Raw genomic sequence first — 20,701 nt, 5'->3', positions numbered from 1 at the left:
GCGGGGCGGGGGCCGGCGGGGGCGGTGCCGCGATAAGGCGGTGGCGGCCGCGGCCGCTCAGGGACCACTGGCAACCGCGGCAGCTTGCGCGCGCGCACTCCTTGCACTCGAGGCGTCCCCCGGAGACCGACCCCCGCCTCGCGGCCCAGGCCGGGGCCCGGTGAGACCCGCGGGCGGACCAGGGGAGGGGTCGGCGTCCGGCTTGCAACCCGGGCCGCCCAGGTGGGGGCTGCGGACGCGAGAGCCGCCGCCCATGGGGTCCGGACGCCGAGCGCCTCAGCCCGTGGCTCTCGACCCGGGCCCCGAGGCCGGCGTCCGCAGGGGTCCCAGGTCTGGAGTCCGCTTCACGCGGGTCCAGGGCCGAGGAGCCAGGAGCGCGGGCGGCCAAGCCGGCGAGCGCTGTCCAGAGGCTGCGCCGGCCCGGGCGGCCAGGGCCCCGGCCTCCGCGCTTTGGCCCCGCGCTGGGTACCGGCGGGCCGGGGTCAGGCCGGGGCGGCAGATTCTAGCCGCGGTTCCTCCAAGCCCGCCCTCTGCTGACCTCCCCTCTCGCCAGGCGGGGTCTGGGTCTGCGGGCGCTGGGGCGGCTGCGCGCGGAGCCCCTCCCCCAGCTGCTACCCGCTAACTCTGTTCTTCCCCTGACACATGGTTCCACTCAGGGACCCCTGCCCCCTGGGGAGCCGCTTTAGGGGGTGGCGGGCGGAGGGGAGGTGGGTGAGGGGCGGAAGTGGCAAGACCCAGAGCAACAGGAAATGACTTAGGGAAAGTCCCAACCACAGCCCCCAGCCCCCTGCTTGTAAACACCCCTCCCCCACCCTGCGGGCTGGGGAAAGGCTTGTGGGGCCCTCCCAACCGACTTCCCCTTGCAGAACGCACCGGGTGCACTCGGGGACTCCATCGCCTCCAACGAGCCATGTTCCAGGCTGCAGGAGCCGCCCAGGCCACCCCTTCTCACGTAGGTGATCAGCCCGGTGGGAGGGCACTCCCCAGCCCCTGCAGGTGTCATGCCTGCGGGTGAGGGGGTGAGGAGCAGCTTGTTGGCCTGTCCCCTTCCTCTCCCCCTTGAGTGTCCCTGGGATCTGGGCTGGTGACTGCAGCGATGGTCTGGGACATCCCTCAGCTGACCCTGCCCCAACTGCCCTCTCCCTCAGGAAGCCAAAGGCAGCGGTGGCAGCAGCACGGTTCAGCGCTCCAAGGTAGGGCCCTGAGCCTGTCGTGTGCGGGGAGGAAGGGATGGGAGCTGCTCAGGTCCCTGATGGAGGCTCTTCCCCAACAGTCCTTCAGTCTTCGGGCCCAGGTGAAGGAGACCTGCACTGCCTGCCAGAAGACCGTGTACCCCATGGAGCGGCTGGTGGCTGACAAGCTCATTTTCCACAACTCTTGCTTCTGCTGCAAGCACTGTCACACCAAGCTCAGGTGCGCCCCCGCCCTGCCCTTCCCTTCCCTTCCCGCCCTGCCTTGACCTGACCACAGCTGTTTTGCTTCTGCAGCCTGGGCAGCTACGCTGCACTACACGGGGAATTTTACTGCAAACCCCACTTTCAGCAGCTGTTTAAGAGCAAAGGCAACTACGACGAGGGCTTTGGCCGGAAGCAGCACAAGGAGCTCTGGGCCCACAAGGAGGTGGACCCTGGCACCAAGACAGCCTGAGGCCCCTCTGACTGTCCACCCCTCCTCCCTCCTTAGAGGGTCTGGAGCAGGCGTGGGAAGGGTGGGGAAGAGATTGGTGCGAGTGGGGGCAGGGTGGGAAGGGGATGAGGCCCTCTTGCTCAGGCAGAGGGTTTCCAGCGTAGGGCTCTGCTCCAGGATTCCCTCCTCCTCCCTCAGTGGGTGGGGGTTTGGGAACCAGGATTGGGGTTTGCTTACCACCCTGCTTCCTGCTTCTTTCAGCCTGCCCCAACTCACCCCATGGCCTCCTGGGAGGCCCCCAAGCCCAGCTTCCCTATCTAGGTGCCTTTTCTCCAGCAAGGAGTCAGCATGCCCCCCTCAGGGTCCCAAGCTCCCTCACTGCCACCAGGGGCCCTATGTGGCCCCGTCTCCCCATCTACCTCTGCCCTTAGCCTGGTCCTGAGCCATGGAAACTGGAGAAGGTGAGCCAGTGTGTCGTCTGCCGGGCCTCACTGAATGCCCACCAGGACCCTGAAGGGGAGGGGAAGTGGAGCAGCCCTGCTGCCCTGAAAGGCAAGGCAGGGTGTGCCCAGTGGGGCTTGAGACCGTCTGGCACCGCTGAAGTCAAGCAGAAGCTAAAGCACCCACCAGGCTGAGAGCCACAGAGACTGGTGGGGGGCTGGCGGGGCCATGCTCCCCTCTTTTCCCATTTCTTCTGGTTCTGACTGTTGTGATCAACCCTGTTTTAAACATATTTCAACAGATCCTGACTCTGTATTATGTGGCCTGATGGGGGGCTTGTTGGCAGGAAGGACAGACTCACCATGTGGAGGTGAAGGGGGACAGGGTCAACCCAGAGCACTCCTGCCCTTGGTTGGGGGGGCGGTGGGTGTCAGAGAAACACAAGGCAGCCTGGGAAAAGGGGATCTCCTCTTCCCTGTCAAGTCTCCATGCTGCCAAACCCAGAGTATTTAATAACCAAATCCCTCAGCCTTGTGTTACATAAGAGGTCAGGCCAATCAGTGGGTCACATTGCCTAGCTTCACTGCACTTCAGTGTGTTAGGGTGAAAGGCAGAATCCTTTTACCAAGTCTTTGGTGGATCCCCTTTGCCCTGGAAATCAGGAAGGGATGGTGGGAACCAGCAGACCCATTGCTATCAGAGGTTCCTTAGTCTCTGTGCCTTTTCCCCATTTGTCATCTTCCCCCTGCTTTTTCAAGCTCCAGGGAATGTGGCAGCTGTAGTCTGCCACAGGTAGTCTAAGGAAAAGCAGCTCATCTGTTCCTGAAGGACAACGGTTTACAGCAGAACAAACAAGGAAAGCTTGAAAGACCTGAGGCCTCCCCGAACCCCAGCAGCATCCAGGCAGAAAGTCTGGGTTGTCCTGCCCCAGACTCAGCTGTCCTGAATTCCCCCAGCTGTCCGTGGACTACATGAGTTGGCGGAACAAGAGGGCAGACTCCTTGGGGATATGCTGCTTCCACCCCATACAAGTTCTTAAGTTCCCAAGTAAGCTTATGTCCAGAGGACATGAGGGAGCTGGGCCTCAAACTGGTGGCAGGTGGGCCACTGTGCTGTGCCCCTGGAAGTGGCAGAGCTAACAGTAAGCAGAAATGGCACCCTGAGCCTGGGTCCTCAGAGTAAGGAGAGCTGCTAATAGCCTCACTCAGGACAGGTTCAACTTCCGTACCAGAGGCATCAGATGGGGACAACAATGGTCTCTTTCTGCTTGAGCTAAGCAACAGCGGCAGATAGACTGTGAGGGAGACACCAGATCCCTGCCCTGCAAGGATACGACTTAGGAGTCCTTCCCTGAGCTGGCCGAGCACAAAGGTCCTGGGAACCCAGCCACAGTGATGCTCAGGTCAGGAGAGCGATCAGTGCCACCTCAGTAAGTCAGCCCTGGTGGAACCACCCTCAGCAGAGCTCCTAGGAGTGGGGAGGAGAGGAGGCGGCCCCTCTGAGCTAGCGGTCCTACCAGCCAAGTCACATCATCCCAGGAGCCCTCTTGCAGCTGTTTCAGGTTGTCTGCTGAGGGATGTAGGCTTATTGTCTGCATACTGGGCTCCTCCTGGACAGACACCTACTTCCCCCACACCCCTGCCCAAAAGCACTGCCACAGGACCCCTCAGGTATAAATGATCCCTTTTATTGTTAAGTAATGCGCGACACTGGCCTGGCTTTGCACTGCAAGCCCTCGGTCGAGATATAGTCAAATAACTATGGCTGCAGGTTCTTCTGCACGATCCACAATTCAGACACAGACACAGAGCTGGGGTGGGCAGGAGGGGCAGGAGGGCGGTGGAGTGTGGACTGTCCCCGGCCCTGGCCTCTCCGTGTTGGGTTGGCCAAGGCCGACATCCCCCACGGAATGACAAGCAAATGGTGGCACGGCCCTTCCCACAGCCAGCCTGGGGCTGCTAGGAGACTGCCCTTCAGAGCCTTTGGGCCAGGCCATCTTAGGCCCATAACTTCATCTGGATTATTTAATAAAAAAACAATAAATTAAAATTAAGCAACAGCTTGGTCCTGAGGATGCTGAGCCAGCATGTCCACAGTTTTTGGCACAAAAAAATCAGGGTCTTTTGTTCTTTTTGGAGTGCAGGGTTTGTTGGCTTGTTTACAAAATCATTTTTTAAAACATTCCCTGTGAGGTAAGGCCCCGGGGTGGGTGGGGCTCTGTGAGAGCCTGAACCTGGGACACAGAGTTGTCTTATCTTGACAGTGCCGGCACCACGCTCTTGTTTCCTGTTGGGGGGTGGGAACTGGGGACGGAGTGTGGGCCCAAGAAGAGTGCTACAGCCGTCAGGAACGGGGTTGTGGAGAGGCCGAGCTGCCACCTGGCAGCTTTGGTCGAGATGAGGGGCCGGTCCCCACCCTGGGCAAGAGCCGAGGTGGAGGTAGGAGCACATGCTCACTGTCTTCAGAGGGCTGGGCTGGGGGTGCCTGATAGGCACCTAGGGGAAGAGGATGGAAACAGGGCCCAGGCCCATCTGGCACCGTGCAACACACATTCCTGCAAAACCAGCTGCTTTCATTTTCTCTTCTCTCTCTTGAGGCGTCCATCACCTGTAACAGTCTAGAATTGATATATATATAAACCATCAAATATGATCTGAGATATAAATTAACAAGTACAAGGCCTCACATTACATGATGTGAAAAGGCTAAAAACAGCGATAGAAACTACATTCATAAAAGTGCATCGTCAACATACAACGAAGGCTTTGGCTTGTTCTGGTGCCCATGGGGGAGTGGGCATGGCTGGCAATGAGCTGCCTGGAGCTAATCCCCAGCTCCTTGGAGATATGTCATCCCTGGGCACTGGCTTTTTTTTTTCCTTTAATGACAACTCCCAAGGAAACTGGGTGTTCAGAGGGAGGAGCTCTAGCAATAGGCACATTTTGGAGGGGAGGGGCCGGAAGAAAGGACCAGCGCCCCAGGCTGAGGTAAATAAGGCCAACTCTAAGCTGCTTGGAGATTCTGACTCCCTGGCCCCTGCTGCCATTCCTCCCCCACAGGAGCTAGAAGGGAAAGAGGCTGAGACCTCATGGTGATGGGCAAGGGTGGCCATGGAGGAACTGAGCTGGTGGTTTTGGACACAGTTGGTGGCATCATTCAGGCTCTCCTTTCTACCAGATAGATCTCCAGCCTAGCAAGTCACGACTCACAACCAGCCTAACATGACTCCCCTGGCTGTCCTGAATGGCCCACTCAGTGTGGCCAGCAGGCTCAGATGCCTTCACTGTGTTGTCCATCTTTCTTTCTGCTCCAGTGGGGGGAAAGGTGCCAGACAAGGAGCACAAAAGCCCTTACCTTCCTTCAGCTCTTTCCAATCTGGCCCAAGGCCCAAGCCCACAGCAGGGGTACTCAGCCCAGAGGGCACGCAAACTCTCCAGTTTAGAAACTGGGTACATAAGAGTGACTCCAACTTGTAAAACAGAGACAATTGCATTGACAAAACTGGGTCTCCCCCTCAGTGGGGACAGTTCCACATCTCAGGCCCCTGCTTGAGGGTGAGGGGAGTTGGTCAGGGTCATGGGGGCAGGCAGGACAGGCTCCTCCTTCCCTGAATAAGGCAGCATAACATTTGCTTCATTCATCTTTGGTAGAGGACTAGGACTGGCAAAGCTGGCCTGGGGGCTCCAGGGAGCACGTGGCCCAGGCCTCTGCTTTCCATGGGCTACGGGATGCTGGACTTTACCTCAGGCTTGGGTGGGCCTATCCAGCCCAGAGATGCCCTGATGGTCTCCAGATATGAGGAGGACAAACAAAATAACACTCTGAATGAAAGTAACACTATTCAGACCCTCGTGTCCATCCTGTGCCCCCAGACCCTCCTCTGGGGTCTGGTGCTGACTGCATTGTCAGGACACAGCCCCGAGGGAGGGGCCCATGGTGCCTTGAACACTGTTCCTAGCCCCTTCCCCTCCACACTGAGCTTAGGACGCCGGTGCTCTTGGGTCTGGTAGGCTGGGGGCTCCCAGTCCTTAAGGCTGCAGCCACCCCACCTGGCTCTGAGCCCCAGTAGCAGAAGGGCACAGACAACGCTGGCTAGACTGCAGCTCCATGGTCCACAGCCTTGCCTGGGAGAAGCAGCAATACTGCTGAGCCCCACAGCAGCCCCCTGCCCTTGCAGCAGGGGACAGCCAGCAGCAGCGTGGCCTTAAGAGCTCAGTACACGAGCTGTGCAAAGTGGTGTGTGAGCAGCTCCTCGGCTGAAGGTCTTTGGCGGGCCTCCACGAAAATGCGCCTCAGGAAGTCCCGGCCATGCTCAGAGATGTGGGAGGGCAGCTGAGGATTGGTGGGCTGGGTGGCAATCTTGAAAATGGCGGCCATGGCTTCATACTCTGCCCAAGGTGGTTTCTCTGTCAGCATCTCCACCACGGTGCAGCCCAGGCTCCTGGAGAGAGAGAAGCCCTGTGTCACCCCTCAGCCAGCCCCAGGCTCCCAGCCTCCCTGCCCACTGAAGTGAAAGGAAGTGTTTTTCTCACAGCACATTGAGGCAGGAGATAAGCTGGGGGCTGACACCCCTGTAGAGGGTTCCTAAGGCCAGAAAAGGCTTCAAAGCCCTGTTAGCCTTGTCTACAAACTACACCCACCTCTGAGCTCCAGGATACATTAGTTTCCTACTGCTGCTGTAACAAATTACCATAAACCTAGTGGCATAAAAAAAAAAAGAACACATTTCTGGAGATCAGAAGTCTAAAATTAGTTTCACTAGGCTCAAGTCAACGAGTTGGTGGGGATGGTTCCTTCTAGACACTCTGAGGGGAGGATCCATTTCTCTGCCTTTTCTAGAGGCTCCCTGCATTCCTTGGCTGCTGGCCCCTTCCCTGTATCACTTCAGCCTCTTGCTTCCATTGTAACATCTCTTACTACCGACTCTGTTCTCCTGCCCTCTTTTTATAAGGACTTGTGTAATTATACTGGGTCCATCTGGATAATCCAGGATAAACTCCCTATTTCAAAATTCTTAAATTAATCAAATTTGCAAAGGCCCTACTGCCTATAAGGTAACATTTACTAACCCCTTAGGGGTCAGTACATGTGTATCTTCAGGGGGCTGTTATTCAGCCCACCTCAATAACGTTCTAAGAGGAAGAGATGCTCTCAAGATTCTCAGGCCCTTTCAGAGGATGGACATGAAATTAGGTAGCACAAATGCAAGCCATCTGAGCACTAGGAGAGAGAGCAGAAACCTGCTATTGTTTAGAACACTGATCCAGGCCTTGAGAATGGATCCTACTTCTTTCATAGATTTAGCAGACATCAGGGATGTCTTCCACGGCCTAAGTTTCCAGCAGTAACCAACAGTTGCTACTCAGAGTTAAAACACAACGCTTCTGCTGTATGAGCTGCTGCAGGCACCACCAGCTCTGAGTACATGGAGCCTGCATCTTGGCTGGCTTTGCTGGCCAGAGGCAACTGTTCTCACTTCCTCCTGCCACACTGCAAAGCCCCCAGGCCTCATTTCTAAGTTGGTGCCACTACAGCCCAGACAGGGAGATGGGGTCCCAGCATATCCCCAGCGCTCACCACACGTCTGCCTTCCTTCCGTAGCCCTCACCGCTGATCACCTCAGGGCTCATCCAGTAGGGTGTGCCGGTGACTGAGCGCATGCCCGTGCCTGACATGCAGATGGTCTGCAGGCGCTTGCTGGCCCCAAAGTCCCCCAGCTTCACATTCCCAGCAGAGTCTCGGAGGATGTTGGCTCCTAAGGCATGAAAGAGCAGAGGTTGCAACCCTGGACCCCTGGGCACTTTCCATCATCCTCCCTCAGTCCTTCCCTCCCAGGTCCAAGGGCTGCTGGGGAGAATGGGGGCTACCAAGAATTAGACCCAGACTGCACAGAGCAAACAGGCTAGTGACAGGAAGCCTCAACCCTGCAGCACAGAACGGTCATCACCATGGCCAGCATCAGCAGAGCACTTTACAGTATTTCCCCCAGTTGCTTAACTGATCTTTACACCAATCCCCCAAGGAGGCAATTAGGGTTCTTTTCAGAAAGTGTGAAATGACCAGGCTGGAAGTTCCCAAGTGGCCAGATCCTGTGGACCCCACAGCCTGCCCCTGCTCACCCTTGATGTCCCGGTGAACAATCATGTTGCTGTGCAGGTAGGACATGCCCTCCAGGATCTGCCGGGTGTATTTTCGGGTCACACTTTCTGTCAGAGCTCCATAGGCCTTCAGCTGGTCTTTCACTGAGCCCTAGAGCCACAGGAGTCAGAGGGAGTCACTGCAGGAAGGCAGCAGGAAGAGGGCAAGGCTATTTCCAGTCCCCAGCGCTGCAGCGAAGGAGTGAGTCATCAAATCCCCATATGCAATGTGCCAGGCACTTTGCTAGGGACTGTTAGGCAGCTTGCAGAAAAGTGGGAGACAGGCTTTCCCTTAAGCAGTGGATGACCCAAATCCAGAAGGGAGACCTGTCTGCTCCAGGTAAAGGCGGCACTCACTGGCCAGTGCAGCTGCCCTGTAAGCCTCGGGTCAGGCTGGCCTGGGACATTTCTCATCACACAGCATCACTGCAGCCAGAGGAGGGCCCTGCTGACTCCAAACCCTGCTGTTATTTCACCTTCTCCCCTGAGCCTCTGGGGTCTCAGGTGATCAGACCCATGTAAAAGGGACCCCCATTCCACAGCCCCCAGCCCCAGGTCGGGCCCCCTCTTTTGTGTCCCACACGCATCAAGGGGCACATACCCCCGGCATGTACTCCATGAAGATGGTCAGAGTCTTCTCGGCGCGGTCCCGCAGGCAGCCATAGTACTGCACTATGCGCTCGTGCTGCAAGTTCTTCAGCAACTGGATCTCACACTCCAGAGCACTCACCTCCTAGGGGAGGGGCCCAGAGGTCACCCAGGCCCTCAGGGTGATCCTGCCTAGGATCAGCTCAGCCTCTAGTCAGTGGCTTCAGAGGAGTCTGTCTGCCTTGGAAACGTCAGCTGGAGAAAAGGGGGACTCACAATGGTCTGGCCCTTGTCCACAATGTTGGACAAGCCTTGGGATGGTGGCACTCCCAAGCTGGAAGATAGCAGCAGTGGGGTGGGGCTGCTTAGTTAAGGTAACTGCTATATTTGTCCACTCAAAGTGGAATAAAGGCCATATCCAAGGCCAAAAACTCCAAAGATAGGCTCCTTCCTGGTTCAAGGGCTGAGAGAACATCTGTTTGGTGAGAGTAGGGCAGGTACTGCTCCTTGTGGCAGTGGCCATCACCTCTCAGTTTGGGTTGCTTGGCACTTTGGCACCAGCTCAGTTCCTCATACCCAATCCCTCCCCAGGGCCAGGGTAGACAGCAGGGGAGCCTGGGAGGAAGAATGATGGGGGAAGCAACCTGTAGCACCTCAAGCAATTAGTCTGTGCAATGAGATGGGCATTTTGTTGAGAGGGAGGAACAGAAAGTCAGACTATGAGGAAGGCAGTACCTTGCTTGTCTCAGGACTGTCTGGGTCAAACTGGACCTGCTTAGAAGCAAGTTCGCGTCCTGTGTCCACGTCATAGCACAAATAGACCCTGCCAAAGGCACCCTGGCCTAAGAGCTTCCCCCGGCGCCAATTGATAGGAGCACTAGGAGCTACAGGGGAACAGAAGGAAAGAGCATTCAAGTTCAAACACTTACTTCCCGACATTCTGCCTCATTCTCCAGAGGCTCCATCCACCCCCGCCAGACCTGGCAGCATCACATCTCTCAGCCAGCACCTCCACCCCCATCTGGAGTACGCCTATAGCCCTGGTCAATCAGACCTTAAGGCCCAAGTCCCGAGAAGCAGAGGACTGGCTAAAATCATGGTTGAATGCTCATCTGTATTGATCAAATACCTTTACTTCCAAAGCCCCTAAATATCTCGTTATGTCAGGGATTAGGAGATTGTTCTTCAGTTTAAACATGAAAAAACTAAAGACCAAAGAGGAGAAGTGGCTTGTCACACAACAGTGGAGTGAGGACTAAGGTCCAAGGAATGTGCTGCCCACCCGCAGGCTCTTCTATGGGGTGTGGATGGGTCAGAACAGCCAACTGCTGAGCCGAACAGCCTCAGTGGACCCACTGGCCTCCTGCCCAGCAGGTGGTCTGAGCATCCCCAGGGCAGCCTCCTATTGGCTAGGGCCCACTCCTCACACTTGGTCGGCACGTTCCTCTCCTGCACAGAGAGGGCGTTCTCACTGTCCGCACTCCGCAGGCGTCCTCGAGGGTCCAGGTACTGCACCGCCAGACCCATGTTCTCGCCATTCGTGCTCAGGGAGCGGCTGGAGGGCACCAGGGTGAACAGGTTGCCTTGATGTCGCCGTATTCGGGGAAATGTTCTTCTGCCTGAAGAGGTGCAGGGGCCAGAGCAGAGCAAGTCAGATCCCTGGCCACGAGGCTGAATGTGCAAACCGGGTCATAACACCAGCTCTGCTCCCTCCTATCTGCCCTCCTACCAGACTCATGCCAGAATGGCTAATGTCTCAAGCACCCTGAGAACCAGGACAATAGTGGGAATTAGGAAGCAGCCACAGGTGGTTCAGTGAGCCCTGGCCAAAGGGAAGGCACAGGGCTGGCCCTCAGGCCCCACATCACTCTCAGGGCCAATCCACGGCTGGTTTCTGTTTTCCTTGGCATCCTAACCCTAAGCCGCTATGGAAGCTCCATCCCATTTGCTGCCGGGAGAGGCAGAAGAGGGTGTCGGAGAGCTGGAGCCCTGGAGCACACTGTGCACTCAGACAAAGGATGGAGTTGCTGTAGCATTTGTAGCATCGTCTGCAAATACCATCCTCCCTCCTTTTTTTAAAAAACAAACAAACAAACAAACAAAAAAACCCTGTCTCTACTGCCACAAGCCTGGGCACAGTTCCTCCGGAATAAACAAAACACAGAGTTTGGAGTGTCTGGGCCACCGCCTTGCAGTGGCTTTTCTGTGGTGGAGCTCTAACCACAGCTCTTCTGAGGTGGCCGGCAGGGGGCAGGATGAAGGTGCACTCACCATCGTTGTAGTCCTTGTGGTGCACAGACACGTGGTAGCGCCGGGGGTAGGTTCCACCTTTGACCCCTTTGTCATAGAGCTGAGTTTCCCGATCTGAGTAAGACAGAGGAATCACTGGCTTCAGGATAGGCCAGTGTGAGTGATCCATTTAAGCCTCTAGGTCACCCGAGACCTCAGAGCAGTAGGCCCGAGAAGAATTAAAAAACAGCCTTGCACCCATCCCAAAAACAAAACAAAACAAAACAAAACAAAACAAAGAAATAGCCTTGGCTTCTCTTCCTAACTCAGCTCTCAGGAGCAGACTGCCTGCAGCCCCACCCAGACACCCTACAGTGCTCACCCAGGCTCTGGAGAACTCACCAGAGAACTCCTGTCTGTTGTCTGGGAAGCTCTGGGCTCGGGACATTCGTGATTTCCGGAAGGATGGGCTAGAAAAATAAAACAAATCACAAAGTAGACTTCTGGGTACCTCCAAAGCAGCTCACCCAGATAGCCTCCTTTTCCTAACTCCTTCCCACATTATCTGGTATGAAGCAGAGTTCGAGAGAAACAGCCATCTTCTGAGCTCAGCATCCTACTTTACTAGTCTGAGGCTCTCATCTGACTGGACCCTGAATAATGAATCCCTCCAGTCCAACCAACTTCCCCTCTAACAGCACTTTCTCTTCTTGCCCTTTCCTCCCGCTTTGGTAACAGGGGAAGAGCTGTAAAACATCCCCTACCCAGGGCAGTAATAAAGATAGCAACACCCTGCATCTTCCTTTCAGACTAATCACCACCACCCCATTTTAGAGATGAGGAAAACTGAGGAACAGAGTGGTTAAGGGAAACTTGTCCAAAGCTAACTGACCAATATTTGGTGGTGCTGGGTCTACATGGCTCCAGACCCCATGAAAGGAACATGGCAGCCTTGAGCTCAAATCAGGCCAGACCTCAAGGCAGTAAGTCCAGGTCACTGAGTTTGACTCCCAAGGAGGAGAAAACAAAGCACTGGAGGGACAGAGGATAAATTAAAGAATCAAGTAGGTAAACTGAGCTATCTTTCCCAGCATCCACCTGAATGGCCCTTTCCCTCATGTACGAGAGCTTTTTGAGAGAGTCATAGGTCAGAAACTCTCAAGGCAGTGATGCAGGGCTATCCCCTACTTCCCAACTGCTAGACCTTCTGTAGTCCCGTCCCATCCCCTTCTCCTCCCCTGGCTTGGCAACAAAACTTAGAAGCGAGTCCAAAAGTCAGTCCCTGTCCTGGCAGAGCCCTCAATTTGTGGCAGCAACTTCTGGCACTTTTACCTGTGCCTCTTTGCATTCCTGGTTGGAAAGCAAGCCCAAAACAAGGCTACGGATTGGATGCCAACAAGCAACTGTGACTGTTCTATGATACCTCGAGGGGAGACCACACTCACCAGTGCGCAGGTCTGTTAGGAGAGACACACACAGATCTGGCCATGGTCACAAGGAGAGTACCGATGTGAGCAATTAATCAGTTACACAAAGAAAAGAAAACTCCCCTAACCGCTCCAGAGCCTCTGACCACAGCCCTAAGCCCAGCCAGACATGGTCAAACGTGTTCTTGGGCATAACAAGGACAAAGTGAGAGACTGGTTGGATCAATGCCAAAGCCACCTCCAAACACCCCCACTGACCAGTAAACCAGCTCTGCAGAACCATGTGGTGTGTAAAGGACAGCACCTGTCCCCTCCCAAAGTGTAAGAACAAGATTACACACCAAGCAGGCAGTGAGGTAAGCTAGGCAGTCTAGATATTTTGTTTCCTGGTTTTTATATTCCACTTTCTTATTCTACCAGAAACACTTGGAGAAAAAAAATGAAAGTAAACCCACAAATTTTGTCCCTAATATGTTGAAGGTCTGCTGCTTCTCAGTCCAGATCACAGCAACGAGGCCGAGAGTACAAGAGCAGCATGTATTATGTGGAAAGTCAAAGCACGTAAAGCACTTGGAACTACAGAGCAGGCATTTAACACATGTGAGTGGCTATTATGAGCTACTATTATATTCATCTAATTATACAAACAACATTCTCCTGGTGTTTGGAAAACTAAGGAGAGGGCTAGGAATCCCAGTGAGAGGCTTCTTTCCCAGAAGTAAGATGTTTTAACCAGGGGCCTGCAGACCAGTGCCTAGATTGGAGACACATACTAGTTAACTCTATTTCCTCAGTTTATTAGTTTCAAGAACACCTAGACACTAACCCCCAAGCCAGCCACAGCCCCATACCTGTCTGCTGACCTGTCCAAGGATTGGCAGCTTCCTGACAAGGAATTTTCAGCACTGCTCAGGGGATCCAGCATCTGCAAGGCAAGTCGTAAAATAAAATCCCAGCCCCGGTCCCAGCCAGGTGACCCAGCCAAAGCCAGCAAATGGTCTTTTTTTTTCAAAATATAAAAGTGCCCTTTCTCTGCCTGGGCAACGAGAAGACTGGTTAGGAAGGTACCACTCTCCGCCGTAGTCAACAAGGCACATTTCCAGGAGAGATGAAAAATGCCTGGCTGGCATCCCAAGGAGCCCGGCCAGGAGAGCAGAGCAGAGACGCTGCTTTTCTCATTGGCATTTTCTTGGCTTGTGAACTTTGGATCCTGGCGCCAGAGATGGTTCTACCCCACAGAGGCTTCTAGTGCATTTGGGTGGGACTGTAAATGCTTCTGTTCACAGCCCATAATTTATAATTTACAAAGACAAGTATTGCCCTCATTTCACAGGTGAGCCAACTGCAGGTCTAGAAAGGTGAGGAGAATTATCTGAAATCATGACAGCAGTCAGTACAGAGCTGACACAAAACAAAACCTTCCCAGGTTCCTGGCTCCCATGCGGAGCCATTAGGTATCTATGTAAATTAACATGCTTCTCTGGTCCTTCGTCAGACTAACAGAAAGCCTTCAGATTAGATTTTTTTCCCAATTAATTTCCCCTTCATTTTGCCTATGGGGGGTACTCACTATCAGAGAATTCATTACCTGAGATCTAAACATAGGGAATCGGAGTATGAGAATTATGACAATTCATGAACAACTTTTATAAAATTGGTTTCCAACTCAAACTTTCTCCTCCCACTTAATTCTAGAATCCTACTCACCTACAGTTTCACCCATATACTGACTTATATGATTTTTAAAAACTGCCAATAAGGCAAATTAATTGCAAAGTAAAACTGCAAAAACCTTGCTAAGGATATAGGATTTCCCCAAGTGGATAAAACCAACATGGGAAAGAACTGCTCCCAATCCATCAAGTGCATATTTGGCAAAGTCAGACCAAATAACAGAAGAAGAGAGAAAGAGCAAGTATAACTAGGTGACAGGTGTAGTGAAGGAGGAACACCAAAGGTTCAAGAGGAACCTTCAGAAAACACTGAATCCCATGAAGTCTTCTGGGGAAAGGACCCTCTTTATGACAGTGCTGCAGAAGTCAAAGGGAAGTGAAGGAAGTTACATTGTGCTAGCAAGATTTTTAAAAATTAAGGCAAAAAAATTAGCATGAATCATGCTTTGTTCATCCTGAAAATTAGCAAATAGATGCAACTATTACTCAAATCTGATCAAAGAAAAAACAGGATAAATTTATCTTAGTTTCACTTTTCAAGAAAGTCCTGGTTGAATATTCTTTCACTATGCTGTTTTGGTCTCGGTTAAGTGGATTTATCTTGAACAGCCCTTTACTGGCAGCAACTCTCTTTAGCTAAAGAGGCGGGCAATGGAGAAGGACTTGGGCATTCCCCAGCTGCCACCCTCCTTGGCCTCTTCTTAAAAGTCTGTCTTCACTAGGAGTCTAACACTTCCATGCCTTCCAGGGCAAGGGAGGTAGAGCAAGACAGCGAAAGGACCAGGGTATAGGGCCACGGGGAGGGATACGAGCAAAGACAATTGAACTCATTTGCAATCTCTGAGGTTTTGCACCCAAGTCACCCTACTACAGCTGATGCCCAGAGGTACTCTGTTTAGAGAAAATGGAAAGGATGGTCAGTAAGATACCTAAGAAGGGAATCTGCAGCTAACAGCACTCTACGTCACTGTTCTAAACGTAAAGTTATCCGGAAGGCAGGACTACAGGAGAGAGAAGCAGCAGTTTAAAAAGGCTTCTCACAGCCTATATAGTTTGAATAATGCTGTACAGAGACTAGCTATTGAGGGGGAAAAAAGGCTGTAAGAATTAGTTTTTGGAAAAAGGAAAGTTATAAGAATCAGGGTTTTTTGGTAAAGTCCCCCATGTGATCGTGCTGGTTCTTCAACTGTATCCACTTACCCTTAAGAAATTTCCCCCTTCAAGATCAAATCCCCAAAATTTATAAGACAGATCTTTGCAGTCAAAGCAAGCTCACTGAAAGAACTTCAGAATGAAGCCAGAGATCTCATTCTTGTTGAGTTCACTAAACCAAAGGGCAATTTTCATCAAGTGAGCCACTAGTTTAAAAAGCTAGCCATTAAAATGGGTGAACCATTGTGGTAGACACACCCTAAGGTGACACCCACCCCAATGAGTCCCAGCCTTGTATAACCCCCTCCCCTTGAGTATAGGCAGAATTTGTGATTTGCTTCTAGTGAACAGACTACAGCAAAGAGGATGGGATATGCATTCCCATGATTATAGGTAAGTTACACAAGACTCCATTTTTGCAGACTGGAGCAAGAGATTCTCCTGCTGGCCTTGAATAAACTGTCATATTGTGAGAGGGTCAGATTTCAAGGAACTACAGGCAGCTTTTAGGAGCTCAGAGTGGCCCCTGGCTGACAGCCACCAAGAAAACAGGTACCACAGTGCTACTGACCTCAAGAAACTAAATTCTGCCAACATCTATTTGAACTTAGAAGGGAACCCCAAGCTTAGAAAGAAATGCAGCCTGGCTGGCACTTGACTGCAGCCTTATGTGACCCAGAACAGAGAACCTAGCTAAGTCACGCCTGGATTCCAAACCCAAGGAAACTGTAAAATAATAAATATTATGTTGTATGTTGTTTTAAGCTAAGTTTGTGGTAATTTGTTCTGTAGGAATAGATAACTAACGTAGTTGTCTAATACGATAAAACCTCACCTGAAGTAACAGTCCTACTTTGGATTGGTATACTCCCTACATTTCATCAAGAAATGGCCAAGGAAAAACAAAATCTGTCAGCTTAGGGTTGGTCATATGTTAAAACTCTGCAGAAATGACAAGTGGTTGTAAGAAGTATGCAAAGAGCAGAGTGGTATTCTGCAGGGAGAACCGTGAGAGGACCACAGAAGAGGAAAAATGTGTTGAAGGCACATCCAACACCAAGGAGGTGAGGTAGCTTAGATCCTGCCTTTGGTAGGAACTGATATTTGGCCCCCAGAAAGAAATAATCCATATTTGAGCAGGCCTGGTAAACAAAACAGCTATCTGATGGGACTCAAGCACCTGACCTCCACACTATGCCCACTAAGATTCTTCCATTATAACCTTGGTCTGATGCACCCCAAGCCGCACCCCAGCCCTGTCTCCCCCTCCCCCCCGTGTTATACTCACACACTGCTCGCTGGTCTCTGGGATGAACTCCCCCTCACTGTTGATGCTGGTGTAGGACCCCTGTCGGGCAATGCGCTGCTGCCGCTCAGGCACGTAGCCAGGGGGAGGTGAGCTTCGGCCAGCGTTCTGGGAGCCTAGAGCACAGAAACAAGACCGTTGACTGCAGAGCCCAGGACCTGCAGCCTGAGAGGAGCAGGAGGCCAGCCCAGACCAAGCACCTGCTGCAGAAACTGGTGGAGAGCCGTTTGGCTCTTTGCACATCATGGAAGTGAGGGTGGGCCTAACAAAGTGCTGAGGCTCAAGGAAATGTCCCGAGCCAGGTGGCTCCTCCCACTAATCCAAGGATCCTGAGAAAGAAGGAAAACAGCAGAAAAGTCAAAGAATGATAGGGAGCATATCTTTGAAAGATAGTCTTTAAGGAATTTAAACTCTTACTTTCAATGTCCTTCAAGAAACTGACTCCGTCTTTCTTCCACACAAAGTCAGTCATTCAGAATATATGACTCATTTAGTTTGTAGGGAAGATATGGTAATGAATTTGCCACCAAGAACACTTCCAATCTCTTGCTGGAGGCATCAACCCAGACTCTCTCTGGGGACCACTGGCACAATTAGGTATCTCAGGTGGGAAGGCTAACCTGAGGTTCTTGGTAGCCTGGCTTCCCCACCTGACTCTAAAGCAGAGGCCAGAAACAAAACTGCTCTGAAGACAGGCATAGAATTTTGCTGGATTTCCAGTCTCAAAACCCCACTCACAGGGTATGGGCTACCAATTTCAAGATAAAAAGGTACCCGAGCCATGTTTCAAATGATCTCCAACAGCCCACAGAGGAGAGAATCTGTTTGTCCAAGTTAGTTCTAAGCCCTGGCAGAAAACTGACACTGCTCAGAGTGTGAATTTAGGGGTATTGTTTCATGAACTAACAGAGCAATGAAATCAGCCAAGGCAATCCTTCTTTTCTTTTTTACTCTCTGTTACCTCTCTTTTAATCCTCACAACACCCCTGCAGTGGAAGTGCATTCAAGTCATCCACAGTGAGCAGAAGGGGAAGCCACAGCTCAAACTTATACAGTGACTTAATGGTGGGGCTGCAGCTAGATAACAGACTTTGTAAGTCCCAGTGAAGTTTGGCCAAGACAATTTTGAAACCATAATTTATTTTCAAAAGGGCAGGCATGCTGCTCAACACAGTGGTGGAAAGCAAAACTTCTCCCGAAACAGGTCAGGCCATACATTCTCCAATCCAAACAGAGGAGGGGGATGGATCCCACCCATGGGGAAATGTCACAGCCTTTCTGCAAGGAGCAGGAGGGAGGCTAATATGGGGATTTCTTCACAGCACAAGGGAAACACAGTGCCCTGTTCCATGCAGCTCAAATTCAGAGTTCTTTCCCTGGTCACTTGTGAGTTGGAGGCCAAGGATGCAAAGTGCCATCAAGGGGAAATCTGGAACAAGAAGAAGAAAGCTACTCCATTTTCCAGAGGGCCAGATATCAATGATCCATGCAGCTGGACATTTCCCATGCCGCTGTAGCACAAAATCCCAGTGCAACCAAGAAAAAAAGATGGTTTTCTCATGCCATACCATGCCTCAGAACATAGAGCACAATTTAACACTTGGCTTACAAACAGCCTAGTGCCTGCATCCCACTTCTAGCTTTGGATAACATTCTAGTAGCCCACAAGTTCTGTGGAAATCCAATCCCTAAGTTGGCAACATTTGTCAGCAGCAGAAGTAACCTAAAGAGGTGAGCAAGGTATAGTGAGAAAAGTCTAAGCTTGAAAATTAGATGAACAGAGGTTCAAACCACGCTTTGCCATTCATTAGCTGAATAATTTAAGCTCCCGCCTTCCTCACTTGCAAAAACAGGGAGAACTATCTAACATATAACCCTTTTTGGAAATTACGAATGTGGTAGAATAGGTACACATCTACATGGTAGGAACTCAGTAGAGTTCCATTCGTTTCCTTCGCTCTATGTGGCAGATACAACGGCTTAGACTCAAGATCCATCCGACCCTTCTAGCGGACCTTCCTGCACTTCAGAAGTTAATCAGCTAAAAGGCCTCCTTCGTTATGTTGTATCTAAGATCTCCTTTAGGTTCAGCCAATCAGAGGCACTTGTGTGAGATTTAGATGACTTCCTACTGTTCCTGGGCATAGCCCCGAAGCCTTAGTTTTTCTGCCACTGCATTAGCAGAGGCCCCACACCCGGTCCCCAGTTTCCCTGATGTTAAGATATCCCTGTGTAAGTGGTGTGTGGACAGAGCAGAAGGGCCCTGTGCTTCTGAACTGGTGGCTTCCTGATTACAGAAGAAGGAGGAACTCTGTGGTTTATCTTTAGACTTAGAGTCTGTTTTTTCACTCCCTATGATTCTGTAAGTCAGAATACGCACTAAATGCCTTCTTCCTGAAACTCATTAGAGTGGATTCTGTTCTGTGCCACTGAACCCTGACCAATATAGTCTGGAGTGAAAAGGTATTACACATTTGACCTAAACAAACAACAAAATGTCTCTTGTGAGGGACTGATAAGAGAGAAAGAAAAACTCTCACTTATTGATGAAATCCCAGACATTGGTCCAGACTATCCCTAGACAGGCTGAACTATCCTCAGTCTGTTACATGGAGTGTCGAGGGTCAGAGATCCCTGGGATAAAAGATCCAAGGCCCCTTGACATCCATTCTCTCCTTCACCAGTCACCAGTGAACTCTCCTCTGGTTTTGCAGGTGAGATGGGACTAGCTTACATGAGGTCAGCACTACAGATCCAGGAGGGGCTGGGGGAAAATAGCAAAGGTTTTCTGAGCTTTTATTTCCAGCCAGAGACTTTCACTTTTTCCAATACACATTGCTGCCTGCAGAGAGCCAGCCTTGTTATCTGATGGGCAATGAGCCAGGGGCTATTGTGCACAGGCCCACAGCTCAGGGCAGGAAAGGGAAGTCTCCCCAAACCAATGGCTATCAGAGGAAGCGAATGGAAAAACCAGGAGCTGGCAGAACTGCTCCAGAGCATTTTCGGTTTTGTTTCTATCTTCATTTCAGAAATTAGGGGCCAATGAGACACACAACAGCAGTTGAGAGCAACTGAGACAGGGTCCTGAACAGGACAGGACACTGAACTATAAGATGCATCAATGTTCACATATTTACCAGCAGGGAGCCAGACAGCGCAAACCACAGTGCTATGCAAGACCTATCCCAGGTCTCAGAAGGCAAGCACAGCAGGGATGGCAGGTTCTCTGGGACACCCTTCCCTGGCATTCCAGCCTGATCTTGCTCTAGTCTCATAGGGCCATTTGTGCCAAGGGGCTCCCTCTCAGCACCAGCTGAAACAAAAGAGCAGAGTAGTCATCCTGTGTTCAGAGTGGCCCACAATTTCCCATGAAAGCACCCTACACAGGATTTAAGCTGCCAGCTGTCTGCATTCCTCCCAGGGCCTGCTAGCTCTCTGTAGCCTCCTCCTTAACCCAGAGCCGCAGAGTTGGAGGAAAATGCTTGTCCTAGGATACAGTTGATTTTTTTTTTTTTTGCTCTGTTCTCTGACTCAAAGCTGAAAGATAGGCTCTTGGATTCTAGCTCTTCTCATAGGAGACTCCTGTCAGGAAGCGATGCAGCCAGGAAGTTGCCTCCACAGGGAGTTCTGGGGCTTTGGGTCAGTGTTAATGTGCGGGTCATTGCAAGTACAAAGAGATAGCTTTTTTTTTTTGGCCACCAACTATTTTCTCTAAATCCTGTTCTCTCTTGGGGGGCAGATGAGATGAGGGGAGGAATCAAATCTTTTTTTTCTTCCTCAATGGAAAATCTTAACTAATGTTTCCCAATGTGCTCACACTAAACCAGCCTGTGCAGAACAAAGCTTCTCGATATTTTCATCCCATAAGACCCTGAGAACGTCATGTGTTTCTACTAGCAAAACTCCCAAATTTTATGTTGAAGTTGCTAATATCACTAAACAGTTTCTGGTCTCATCTAGTATCACAGAAGAATTTATAGGAAGAAGGTGGAAAACCTGTGGAAGTTAAGGCAGCTGACCACGCTGTTTCCATATACACACGGTCACCACCTCTGCCGTCCTGGTTTCCACTTTTGCAAATCTGTACCAGGACTGGAGGTCTGCACTGTGTACTGCTCTCTA

The 20,701-nt window shown here is 51.7% G+C and overlaps 2 protein-coding genes across 6 annotated transcripts in view; one reads left to right on the top strand and one right to left on the bottom strand.

Moving 5' to 3' along the window:
• Positions 1 to 2,369, top strand: LIMD2 (LIM domain containing 2). 2 transcript variants are annotated; one of them, XM_074343471.1, is made up of 5 exons: positions 1 to 160; positions 867 to 952; positions 1,149 to 1,193; positions 1,274 to 1,413; positions 1,488 to 2,369. In XM_074343471.1, the coding sequence occupies exons 2-5, from the start codon at positions 911 to 913 to the stop codon at positions 1,645 to 1,647; spliced, it is 387 nt and encodes a 128-aa protein (XP_074199572.1). In that variant the 5' UTR covers positions 1 to 160; positions 867 to 910; the 3' UTR covers positions 1,648 to 2,369. The 2 variants fall into 2 exon arrangements, with proteins under 2 accessions (XP_074199572.1, XP_074199573.1); XM_074343472.1 differs by lacking the exon at positions 1 to 160 and adding an exon at positions 179 to 222.
• A 1,369-nt stretch (positions 2,370 to 3,738) lies between these two features.
• Positions 3,739 to 20,701, bottom strand: part of MAP3K3 (mitogen-activated protein kinase kinase kinase 3) — a 58,425-nt gene continuing 41,462 nt past the window's right edge. For 2 of the 4 annotated variants that reach the window (XM_074343462.1, XM_074343464.1), the window contains 10 exons: positions 16,562 to 16,695; positions 13,312 to 13,373; positions 11,424 to 11,491; positions 11,064 to 11,156; positions 10,220 to 10,411; positions 9,528 to 9,676; positions 8,806 to 8,937; positions 8,187 to 8,316; positions 7,645 to 7,822; positions 3,739 to 6,508 (listed from right to left, as the gene is read on the bottom strand). In XM_074343462.1, coding sequence (XP_074199563.1) covers positions 6,280 to 6,508; positions 7,645 to 7,822; positions 8,187 to 8,316; positions 8,806 to 8,937; positions 9,528 to 9,676; positions 10,220 to 10,411; positions 11,064 to 11,156; positions 11,424 to 11,491; positions 13,312 to 13,373; positions 16,562 to 16,695 — 1,367 coding nt within the window. In that variant the 3' untranslated portion in view covers positions 3,739 to 6,279. Of the gene's footprint in view, positions 6,509 to 7,644; positions 7,823 to 8,186; positions 8,317 to 8,805; positions 8,938 to 9,527; positions 9,677 to 10,219; positions 10,412 to 11,063; positions 11,157 to 11,423; positions 11,492 to 13,299; positions 13,374 to 16,561; positions 16,696 to 20,701 lie in introns of all 4 variants that reach the window. The other 2 variants (XM_074343461.1, XM_074343463.1) reach the window with 1 other exon arrangement.

Source organism: Camelus bactrianus, chromosome 16, assembly GCF_048773025.1.
Source record: "Camelus bactrianus isolate YW-2024 breed Bactrian camel chromosome 16, ASM4877302v1, whole genome shotgun sequence".
NCBI lineage: Eukaryota > Metazoa > Chordata > Mammalia > Artiodactyla > Camelidae > Camelus > Camelus bactrianus.
The sequence above is the reverse complement of the archived record's forward strand: the minus strand, read 5'-3'. Positions and strand labels throughout refer to the sequence as shown.

Bases quoted from the DNA above. Each gene is read 5' to 3' on its own strand.
- LIMD2 (XM_074343471.1), top strand. From the start codon at position 911: ATGTTCCAGGCTGCAGGAGCCGCCCAGGCCACCCCTTCTCAC. The intron at 1,194-1,273 runs GTAGGGCCCTGA...CTTCCCCAACAG, and splicing joins GCACGGTTCAGCGCTCCAAG to TCCTTCAGTCTTCGGGCCCA. The intron at 1,414-1,487 runs GTGCGCCCCCGC...TTGCTTCTGCAG, and splicing joins CACTGTCACACCAAGCTCAG to CCTGGGCAGCTACGCTGCAC.